This window comes from Gouania willdenowi, chromosome 12 (genome assembly GCF_900634775.1).
Source record: "Gouania willdenowi chromosome 12, fGouWil2.1, whole genome shotgun sequence".
Classification (NCBI taxonomy): Eukaryota; Metazoa; Chordata; class Actinopteri; order Blenniiformes; family Gobiesocidae; genus Gouania; species Gouania willdenowi.
The window spans coordinates 22,394,665-22,406,724 of NC_041055.1; the positions used below are offsets into that span (position 1 = coordinate 22,394,665).

Below are 12,060 nucleotides of genomic sequence, written 5' to 3' on the forward strand. Positions count from 1 at the left end.
TGATGGTTACTGGGATACCCCTTGACACCATGTCTTTCGTCGCCTCCGTTGCGGTGTGGTACAGCTGGATGTCGTCTTCATAGTAAACTCAGGGTTCAGCTGGATAAGGCGCTTGGAATTTGATTTTCCGCTGCCTCAGTATCTTCTTTGCCTCGGTGTAGTCAAAGCGTTTCTTGAGTATCACAGCTGAATAATCGTGGTCAAAAAAGAAGCGGTTGTTGTTGTAATAAACCGCTATCTTCTGCCAGGCACTCTGGATCACTTCTTACTTTACCCTATAGCTTTCAAACTTAGCGATAATGGGCCGGGGTTTCGCTCGCGACTTCTCCCTGTTAGCCACCTGGATCCTATGTGCTCGCTCAATCTTTATCACCACGTTCTCGGAAATGTCCAGCGTTTCTTTCAACATTTTCTCAAGGAAAGCACACATGTCTCCCCCTCCCTCCTTCTCAGGTATTCCGTGAATCCATAGGTTGTCCCGGCGGGCTCATCCTTCCTGGTCAGTTAGCTTAGCTTCCAGGCCGTCCTGACAATCAATCAGCCTCTTGGTTAGCCTAGCCAAGGCCTGCAGTGCCGTCTCCGCCTCTCCAATCCTTTCTTCAGCCTCCTCCAGTTTGTCGTTTGTTCTCTGTAGTTCCTGTTTGATCTCTGCAAGTTGTTGGTTACTATCTCGCCTGAAATCTTTTATTTCCTTCAGAATACTCTGCAGTGTGGTGTCGTCAGGCCCATCGTCAACGCCCGCCGGATGCTGCAAATCGCCCCGCCGGTTCCCAGGCGCACCGACCGCGCAACTTAGAGCGTGCCAGATTGCCTTTTCTCGATGCCACCCGTGCTTTGAGCCCCAGCTTTCTTTGTTTTCAATTATTATTATTTAAAATGTTTGAACATGTTCCAAATGTTAAAAAGTGAAAAACATAAATAACTCAAACATGAAATCATTCTTGTGTACACAATACAAAACATAACACAAATGATAAGTCTTAACAAAATTTACAAAAATGGCACAAAAACGCATTGATTCTAATATGGGTCATTTTTGACCCACTTATGGAAGAGTGTGGGGTCGGGTCACTCATGCATCTAAGGGTTAAGCGCTTTGAGATGACTTTGTTGTAATTTGCGCTACATAAATAAAGTTGAATTGAATATGCACGTCAATGGCTGTAGACAAATTGTGAATGATTTATTACTTTAAACAACCACTTCCTGTAAGTTTGATGCACATTGCTGCTAACTCTGTAGTGCCATGCTTTTATTTTATTTGAGAAAATGAACAGTGTTTTCTCAGGTTAATAACCCGTTTTCATACTTTTAAGCACCTGGCTGGAGTGAGAACAAGGTATTTACTTTCACAATGTGTTTGGATGTGTTTATGTATGTTTTGTTAAGCTAGTGCTAAGAAGAATCTAACTTTTATAATAAGCTTTTCCTCAAAGGTTCTGTTTTAGCTAGTTTTACAGTGTTTGCCACCGTGTATGTTAAGAATTGCTTGATAGTATAACTGTGTTACAATATGTGAATATTAAGCAATATTAATGATTATCTTGTACTTTTTTTGTCTTTTATTGCAACTTTTTGTATTTTATGTGTCCTTTAGCTCTTTTACAGGGTTTCTGAAGGTGATTCTGAAGTTGTTTCCGAAGTTGTTCCTGAAGGTAATTCTGAGGATACAAAAGGAATTGTGTTTAAACAAGGATAAAGACTGATCATAATTAAAGGCTTCATAAAACATCAGTACGCTTCATCAATATCTGGCCGGGGTTTAGCTACAATGGGAGTGAGTGAGTTAATACAAACGACAACATGTTCCCCCAAAATTACATTGGAGGTCAGAAAAAAGTATAAACAACACATCAACACTTGAAAAGCAGCAGGTAATCTAACCTTTTTTTTTAACCCAGCAAAAGTAAAAACAAAGATATTCTACATACCTTGGTGTAAACGCTGTCATCACTGCTGTACAGCAGGGGGCAACGGTCCCGCAGTCGATTCCTGATTGCATCCACCGAGGCATTATCTTTGATGTAGACATTAATGAGTCCTGTGATGAGCGCCCCTGATAAGCTCTTGCCACGGATCACCACGTCTTTAAAACTTGCTCCCTTCATCTGATCCTGAAACTCCTGTCATCAACAAACAAAACAAAAAAATGTAAACATTGACAAACACAAGAAAGGGCCAAATCATTCAATCAGGTGAGGAGGTGATAATAGTCGCATATATCCAGAGATACAAATTGGACATTGTAATGAGGAGTAAAAATGTTAAATAAATATAAAATTACATTTCATCTCATTACTTTAACTAGAATCTTACAGTAACACCCTTAACTCTCCTGTTATCCCTGGGGTCAATTTGACCCCATTCAATATTTATCAATCAAAAATAATAGTTGACTTTATTTCTTTGCTTCATATTTCAAGAGATTTTCTAATTTAATGGGTACAATTGATTGAGCAAATAATTATCACTATCATCCTTCTCATCTGAAGTAGTAAATAAATATGTTGATGAGAGGTCGTTCATTCATTCTGTGAGAGTCATGAATAAAGGTGTACCCCAAAAAATTGGATGAAAGATTTTCAAGACACATCAACTCTAAAACTGAAAGTTTGATGCTGCAAGAAAGGTCATATCATCACCACAACCAATATGGTTCATACTCTTGTGGTCATTAATGTTGTCAGTAAATTTGAGAAGATTTGGATGAAAGCTATTCAAGATAAATGAATTCTAATTTAAAAGTTTGGCTTTGATGGTGGTGCTAGAGAACATCAAGGGTTTATTTATGTATTCATTAAGGGCTCTATTCTCCCATGTCCGTAAATCTAAGTCCAAAAAGCCATGCAGCGGCGCTGTTTTTGGCTGCGTGCTATTCTCCCCCAGTGCTTAAGTCAGTCGCTGCGCGCCTTCATCCCAGTTACGCACTATGGGTGGAGCGGCCCTGAAATGTGGGTGTTCCCATTCAAATCTGCCCTTACGCGCATTCACCGGTTTGCGTAACTCTGTAGTGGATCAAACTGTGACTTTAGGTTGGACATAGTATGAAAATAGTTGAATTACTGTGACCAACGTGGACAGAAGTCTGCGTCTGTCAGTTTTAATTAATCGCGCGACACACAAGTCCGTGTGGCTTCAAATGTAACATAGTCCATATTTCCAGTGCAATTTAATGTTTCATCTTATCGGAGCGCTGCACTTATCCCAGGGTTAGAAGTGCATTAGAGGAAAAGGACTTACGCACACCAGAGAATACGCGTAAAGCCAGATTTGATTGGGAACACCCAGTTACGCACTGAGGGCTGCTCCACCCGCAGTGCGTAACTTGGATGAAGGCGCGCAGCGACTGCCTGAAGAACAGGGGGAGAAAAGCGCGCAGCCAAAAACAGGCTTTTTGGACATACGCGCATGGGAGAATAGAGCCCAAAATAAACAAAGTGCCTGACACAAAAGCTTGGTCAACATTTTTCTGAAAATCATTTTCTGGAGGCAAATATCCCTGGGGTCAGATTGACCCCAAGGGTAAAATGTGTTACTAATATTTGAGGATAATAGGAGGGTTAATAAAATATTGAAGTGATTAAAGGCTTTACCTAGACTAAATTCTTTTTTCTTATCTTTCTCACCCTTATTGATCTATAATTATATACCATAGAGTTTTACATTGTTTCAAGGAAGCGCCCTATTGTCTCACTACAAGGTACTGCCAAAAGTTGCAGCTTCCAACTCATTCTGCAGACTTCCATTACTCATAGTGACAGAGTAACTCTGTTTTTCTCTCTAACAAAAGGCTGACTGCTTTCTGCTGCTGCACTCTGTTAATCGCAGAATTTTTGATTTTTAATGATTTTTTTGTATTTGGCACTATATAAATAAAATGAATTAATTTGAATGTGTAATCTATATTCTTCCTTTCTTCTGAAACCATTTGTTTTCGTCTGCCAAAAGGGTTTCCCTACAAACAGTTCTACAACACTGACTCATTCTTTTACTCACATGAATACTTGTTTAACCCAAACCAGCTTAGATTCATCATTCAAAACACATTCAAGTAAATATTTGTCAGATCAGCAGAACTAGAACAGCCCTTTGTTGGTGCTCAGTTGCTGCATTGCTCTACTATTGGCCCTGCAGAGATGTTGTGAGCATCTGTTTAAATGCTGACATTTTTTTGTGCGTGCGTACAAACCTTTGGCAGTTCGGACATAATGAGGCTGAACTGATGATCAGTGAGAAGCTTCCACAGGGACAGAGTCTGATAGGAGTGATGCACCAGCTGCTGGATGCCCTGCAGGGACATTTTCTCATAGACCTGAGCCTTGGCTGGATTTGGCAATAAGAAATGGAGTGAAAATAACAGAATCCGTCATCAAAAGAGAAGCTCAAATAATTTATAGTAATGGTAATAATTCTGTGGAAAGCCAATGTATGAACTCGTAACTCACTGTGATATCGTCTTTGGAGATTCCACTGAACCTGCTGAGAGTTTGCTCCATCAGGACACATAAATCCCAACAGCCTCTGTTGCAGATTGGCAGGGGAAGTGAAGCTACGACAGATACAGTACATCATACATCAGATGGGAATTTTGAAATCTTTTTTATTATTTTATTTTCAGTTTCTTTCTTGGTTGTATATTTATTTTTGCTTGTATTACTGAAGGCAATCAAACAGATATTATATGTGCAGAAAGGATAGGAAATCACCCAAGAACATCACTCATCGTAAACTGAATTATTAAGAAAAAGTTGCACCTTTGAATTTAAAAAGGTATGTGATCACCAAACTGAATTAAACAATTAAAGTTGGTAATACTAGGGTTGTCCAAAAAATGTTTTTTGGGGGAATTCTGTACATTTGGTTCCTGTGTGGCTAAATTATTTGGGTCCAAATTTTATGCAAATGAATTCATATTTAAAGGTTGCACAAGACTAATCTAATCTAATCGAGGTTATCTAAAATGTTATTTTTTTACCATGCTTTGATGGACCACCCTAAGGTAATATCCTACTCTACTCTAGAAAATACATGTTTTGTTTCTTTTTACCTGGCAGCATTGAGTGAAGAGGGACTGAACTGTGAGTTTTTATCGAGAAACTCCTGCAAACCACTGAGCTCACGAAGAACCGACTCCAGTTCAAAGGAAGCAACACTGCTTTCCAACTGTTAGATGAGCATACAATGGCTGGAGTTACTTTTACTATATCTTTCTTTATTGATAAAATGCTATGAATAACAGGAAATCTAATACTCACAATACTGACTGTCTGGTTTCCTTTGGTCATGGTTTTCTCAACAGCGAGGGAGCCATCCCAAATATTTCTGTGTGAGATATGAAATAAGCGTTAAAGATTTCAAAAACAAAATAAAGACACCGCAGTCGCCAGATATTTGGCTCCAAATGTTTTGACGGGTAACAGGATTTTACTCACCCAAGAATACGTGCAAAGTAGATGTAGATTCCATTGTGTTTTCCAGAGAAAATGACCTCTGGGCCTGCAGCAGGAAATCGCATCTGTGCTTTTCCTCCATATCTAACCCCAGCATCAGACACAGGAATGACGTTAGTATGGGTAAAAATGCAAATCAGCAGCAACAGTGTTACCAGACCTGAAGAAGGCTCTGGTGGCCCATTGAGACACTTCTCTGTCACAGGCTGCAGTGGAACAAGCCAAGATCAGCGATGTAGCGCAGGCCTGTTCTTCCTGTGCAGAAGAGAATAAGTTAAAAACATTTTTTTTGTGTGTTTGTAAAATAAAAAAACAAAGGTGAAAGTAATGGATTACAAGTACTCATGTTACTGTAATTTAGTTGCTTTGATGGGTACTTGTACTTTTTTGGGTATATTACGAAATCAGTCATTTTAATTGTACTTAAGTACTTTTTAAAAGAAGTAAAGTAAATTTTTACATTTCTACACCCAACCATTACTGAGTAAATTATTATTTTTTTGTTTTACAATGATCAACAGACATTGTCAATCTACAAAAAATGAAATTCTCAGACAACAATCAAATGCATCACATCATAGCCGACCAACACGATTGAACGTAATGCACCGCGCCAAAACAGCATTAAATGCTAGTTAATTTATCAGTTTTAGAATTCACAAATTTAGCATTTTTTTTTTTTTTTTTAATTCAATTCATTGGTGTTATTTTATTTTTTTTAATATGTTTACATTTTGACAACCCTTTTATTTTATACAGATACCTTTGTGGAAAATAAATTAAGCTCCAATAGTGCAATATTTCGTCTCTTCCTTTTTAAGTTTATACATGAGATGTTTACTGTATACAAGGGAACCTTTGAGTACTATTTATTAAAGCTATTTTTTACATGTATTTTAATGAATTTTAAAGGGATGTGAATCTTTGGGTGTCTCACGATTCGATTCTGATTCTTATGCTGCGTTCACACCAAACACGTTTCGGGCGTCAAAATCGTGCCTCACGCCCCTAGTTGGACGCTCAGTGCTCATTGAATCAGACGCTTGTCACCAACATTGAAGATGCTCTGGACGAGTGTCCAAACAAGTGCGTGGTGAGCACGTTTAGGGGAGGGGCATCTCTGTTGCCGGTGGTGTTCATACAATGGATGATATTATGTTCATAATTCACCCAGTGACTGTGAAGTGGTGGGGATGTGTTTCCGGTCCGATGTATTTTGGTGTGACTCAGTGTGTTCACTGTGATGTTAGAGGACTATAGAGAAGTGTGGTGAATGGAGAAGTTGAGAACAAGAATTTACAGCTGTTTGTTCTTCCCCGCTGCTTCTTTAAGCACACGGCAGAATCTTTTCCGTTTGTTCTGCTTCTCTCCATGTATTCTTCCACACTGTCAATATTGTTTTATTCACAGGAAACAAGGAAAACCCTTAGAATAATTGTTTTTACTGTTAAAGCGTTCTTAAGGAATATCTCTCATTTAACTTTACATAAAGCATATCTTATCTAGTATCAAACTGTTCGGGAAAATATGATCTCTGCTTTCAACTTGCTTTGAAGGTTATAATATGACTGTGCTACGATTTATGGTCTAATTTCTTCTCCAAATAAATGTTCTCATTCATCCATTCTTTTACACATACCTGATAACCACAGCCCACATGAACCCGAAAACACATAGACAAATAGAATTGCATAGACCATGATAAAACCAAAGCACAAAACTCAAATCCTTAGATTTCGGTGGTGCTGGTCACTCCGCTGCAGTGTATGTTTATTCTCGTTTGTCAACTTTTATTTTCTTTATAACCTCAAAGTATTTACTTTCATTAGACCTTTTAAATAAGCTTGCGTGTCCAGAGAAGAAAAACCTCCGAAACACTGAACCAACACAAGGACAAATGCCTGCAGAGCTGAACCACTGGGAACCAACACCAGGGAACAAAAGCCTGCATGATCTGAGCAGAGCCTGAAGGCTGATAGAGCAAAGCACGCTGCGCTGAAGAAGCCCACGCAAGGTCAGTTCTTGACCCGTGGTGAAGAACAGTCAGAACCAGTGGAAACCTGCTGAGTGAACGAGCTGTGAAACGCGCTGAACAAGGACCAGGGCCATCGGTCCTACCACAAGCCAGAACCACGCTTTGCTCCTCAGACTTTTCTTCAACAACTCGTCTGCCAAAAGAGACAGACCGATTCTAATCGGGCCTAAAGAAATCGTAGCCACATGGTTCCACACTGATCTTATCATAACACACACACACACACACACATCGTGATACTTTTTTTTCTTTCTTCTTTTGCTAAGCTTTAACCTTTAAAGTGTAAATGAATGTATTCCTAGCTTAGTGAGCGTGCACTCTTTTAGCTTTATTGTGTTAGTGGGTTTTAACTTGTATGATTAATAAATGTTTATACTTTGAGAAGTTGTCTGTGGTTTGTGAAAATATTACAATCATAAGGCTCGTTATGAGAGAAGACAGTCTTGACAAGAGTTCAGAATCCCGGTTGACAAGGTATTAATAACTAATTAAGTGATCTGAAACACTTAAACTCAATTTCAGGTGGCACCTCCTAAGGCAAACTACTGTAATCTGAATAATAATTATGATTAGAATTCTTATCACTCCTTGTCTAAGTCCTCCAACAAAACACAATAGCAGCTGAAAGATGCTACACAGTGAGTGACAGCCTTCCTACCCTGTGAAGCTTGAAGAAACGTTCAATCTCTTCACTTTCCCCTCCAACGCATCTCACCAGGAGGTGACGGAGCTGGTCGACAGGCCGCAGTTTCTGAAAGATATGGCTCCCCTGTGGAAGCACAAGTTCTCCACATTTATGGGGGGGAAAAAACTATTTTAAATAAAAGAATAAAACTAATAACAGTTTGTCTGCAGACCTTTGCAGAGAGGAGAACAAACTTATGTGGAGGGATGTTATGTTGCTGCACAACCAATGGGGAATCAGTGATGGGAATCTGTTCCCTGTTCAGAGGAGTACAAATTTTGGCTGGCGTTTCTTCTCCAATGGCACAAAGAGCCCAGGAGTGTCCGTCCACATTAAACATCATCTGCAAAGTCAGACAAAGAAGCGACAGCTGCATGATCGACTGAAAGTAAAGTAAACCTCGTTATTTACTGCTTTGTGGAGAAGAAGAAAAATAAGCTTATTGATGGTTGAAATTTCCTACTACAAAGTATTAAAACTCAAACCAGAAAATGTGAAGCAACTTGGAGTCGAGGCATTTCAATAGACTAATAAATGTTAAATCTCAAACCTGTGTCTCCATCAAAGGCTTCTTAAAGGGGAAGGAGTCGTGATTGATACACCACAAGATGTCACTGTCCTCCGTCTCAGAAGCAGCCATCAGAAGAATGCCTGTGAAGTTCAAAGTATAACACAAGCCGTGCAGATAAGGATTCCTTCAAAGAACAGAACAAAAACAGAGGCTCCGAGTCTCCTTTGAATGGTTACCTTTGCTATGCAGCGCCTTGTGGACCTTTGCAGGTTTCTGCAGGGTAGAGGAGGCAGAGAACCCCGGTGGTAGACGGACATGAACCAAAGCCAGTAGGCTGGGCCTCAGGGTGACGTGCCTCTGCAGCGGAGCGAGGAAAGGTGCCGTGCTGAAGTAGAGACGCACACCTGTACCAATAGATCACAGCATCATTACTGTCCCTTAAGAAAAAGTAGTTTATTCAAGTGTACTAGAAGTATACTTATTTTATACTAAAACTGAGGAAGTATACTTGAAGTGTACTTTTTATATACTATATTTTATATACTTAAAAAGGCTTATACTGAAAAGTATAAAATAAGGTCAAGTCATTGACTTGTGTTTACATTTAATTTAGCAGAATAAAAATGTTTTGAATGAGAGTATTGAAGAGAGTATTATGTTTACATATTTACATGCAAATGTGCATATTTTCCTTTCTTTTTTCAGCAAAGAAGGACCTGATTTCATAGAGGCTCTTTGTTTTTGAAATGCACATCTTTAATGATTTAAGCGGGCATTTGTAAATACACTGTATGGTATGTTTTAAAATGTTATATAAATATATCAAAGTTGTTGTCTTGTGTTTTTTGTAAATACATTGCAGTCTAGTGTACGTACAGTATGAGTTTATTTTAAGAATACTTTAAGAAGTATATTTCAATATACATTTCATGCTACAAGTAAAAAAAAAGCATTTCAGCCTCCTTTCACGTCTTCTCCAAATTCCAAAAGGCTTATTCTTCCTGTCTGCTTATTTGGCCTAAACACACTTTTTACATTGCCCAGGGTTCTTCACTAGGGCTGGGCAATATATCAAGATTCAAGATATATCAAGTTTTAGATTTTGGCGATATAGAAAAATACAATAGCGACTATAATGATGTATATATTTCTTATAGCTTATTTTGTATTAAAACACTCGTTTTAGGAGTCGCTGCTTTTGCTACTTCTCAGAACAGCATGAAAAGCACAGTTAGATGGATTGCTGAGTGCGTCCTAACCCAGACCTTCCCCTAAAGCCACACTGCAGAACTCATTCACATGTGCAGTCTGTTAGAGGAGAAAAAGACAAAAGTGGCACATTTTGTGCAGCTCTTTGTTAATAAATGAGCCTGTTTGACATTTTTCATCAGAAAATTTACCCCAGAATGGTTTTATGGTCTGACTTTATTTGAATTAAAAATATTGACATTTATATCGTATATTGCCATCCAACCATCCATCCATCCATCTTCTCCCGCTTAGCCGTTTCCGGGTCGCGGGGGCAGCATCCTCAGTAGGGAGGCCCAGACTTCCCTCTCCCCGGCCACTTCCTCCAGCTCTTCCGGGGGGACCCCAAGACGTTCCCAGGCCAGCCGAGAGACATAGTCTCTCCAGCGTGTCCTGGGTCTTCCCCGGGGAGTCCTTCCGGAGGGACGTGCCCTGAACGCCTCACTAGGGAGGCGTTCAGGGGCCATCCTAATTAGGTGCCCGAGCCACCTCATCTGGCTCTTCTCGATGCGGAGGAGCAGCGACTCTACTTTGAGCCCCTCCCGAATGACTGAGCTTCTCACCCTATCTCTAAGGGAGAGCCCAGCCACCCTACGGAGGAAACTCATTTCGGCCGCTTGTACCCGTGATCTTGTTCTTTCGGTCATGACCCAAAGTTCATGACCATAGGTGAGGGCTGGAACGTAGACCGACCTGTAAATCGAGAGCTTTGCTTTTTGGCTCAGCTCCCTTTTCACAATGACGGACTGGTGCAGACTCTGCATCACTGCAGACGCCGCACCAATCCGCCTGTCGATCTCTCGCTCCATCCTTCCCTCACTCGTGAACAAGACCCCGAGGTACTTGAACTCCTCCACCTGGGGCAGAACCTCATCTCCAACCCGGAGAAGGCACTCCACCTTTTTCCGGTCGAGAACCATGGACTCGGATTTGGAGGTGCTGATTCTCATTCCGGCCGCTTCACACTCGGCTGCGAACCGATCCAGTGAGAGTTGAAGGTCACGGTATGTTGGAGCCAACAGGACCACATCGTCTGCAAAAAGCAGTGATGCAATACTGAGGCCCCCGAACCGGACCCCCTCAATGCCCTGACTGCGCCTAGAAATTCTGTCCATAAAAGTTATGAACAGAATCGGTGACAAAGGGCAGCCCTGGCGGAGTCCAACCCTCACCGGAAACGATTTCGACTTACTGCCGGCAATGCGGACCAGACTCTGACTCCGGTCATACAGGGAACGAACAGCTCCTATCAGGAGGTTCGATACCCCATACTCCCGGAGGACCCCCCACAGGAATCCCCGAGGGACACGGTCAAATGCCTTTTCCAGGTCCACAAAACACATGTGGACTGGTTGGGCAAATTCCCATGACCCCTCAAGGACCCTGCTGAGGGTGTAGAGCTGGTCCACAGTTCCACGGCCAGGACGAAAACCACATTGCTCCTCCTGAATCCGAGGTTCAACTATCCGGCAGACCCTCCTCTCCAGTACCCCTGAATAGACCTTACCGGGGAGGCTGAGGAGTGTGATCCCTCTATAATTGGAACACACCCTCCGGTCCCCCTTCTTAAAAAGGGGGACCACCACCCCGGTCTGCCAATCCAGAGGCACTGCCCCCGATGTCCACGCGATGTTGCAGAGTCGTGTCAGCCATGACAGCCCCACAACATCCAGGGCCTTGAGGAACTCCGGGCGGATCTCATCCACCCCCGGAGCCCTGCCACCGAGGAGCTTTTTAACCACCTCGGCAACCTCAGCCCCAGAGATAGGAGAGTCCACTCTCGGGTCCCTGGGCCCTGCTTCCTGATTGGAAGGCGTGTCGGTGGGATTGAGGAGGTCTTCAAAGTATTCCCCCCACCGATCCACAACGTCTCGAGTCGAGGTCAGCAGCGCACCATCCGCACCATACATAGTGTTGACGGTGCACTGCTTCCCCCTCCTGAGACGGCGGATAGTGGTCCAGAATCTCTTCGAAGCCGTCCGGAAGTCGTTCTCCATGGCCTCACCAAACTCCTCCCATGTCCGGGCTTTTGCCTCGGCGACCGCCGTGGCTGCACTCCGCTTGGCCCGTCGGTACCTGTCTGCTGCCTCCGGAGTCCCACAGGCCAAAAAGGCCCGGTAGGACTCCTTCT

The 12,060-nt window shown here is 41.9% G+C and overlaps 1 protein-coding gene across 1 annotated transcript in view; it reads right to left on the reverse strand.

Moving 5' to 3' along the window:
- LOC114472933 (nuclear pore complex protein Nup155-like) overlaps positions 1–12,060 on the reverse strand; it is a 34,804-nt gene that overhangs the window by 15,039 nt on the left and 7,705 nt on the right. The window contains exons 10-20 of the mRNA XM_028462257.1: positions 8,918–9,085; positions 8,721–8,821; positions 8,343–8,513; positions 8,144–8,254; positions 5,611–5,705; positions 5,433–5,534; positions 5,256–5,322; positions 5,048–5,163; positions 4,446–4,549; positions 4,190–4,323; positions 1,932–2,123 (exon numbers count right to left, since the gene is read on the reverse strand). Of these exons, the coding sequence (XP_028318058.1) occupies positions 1,932–2,123; positions 4,190–4,323; positions 4,446–4,549; positions 5,048–5,163; positions 5,256–5,322; positions 5,433–5,534; positions 5,611–5,705; positions 8,144–8,254; positions 8,343–8,513; positions 8,721–8,821; positions 8,918–9,085 (1,361 nt within the window). The remainder of the gene's footprint in view (positions 1–1,931; positions 2,124–4,189; positions 4,324–4,445; positions 4,550–5,047; positions 5,164–5,255; positions 5,323–5,432; positions 5,535–5,610; positions 5,706–8,143; positions 8,255–8,342; positions 8,514–8,720; positions 8,822–8,917; positions 9,086–12,060) is intronic.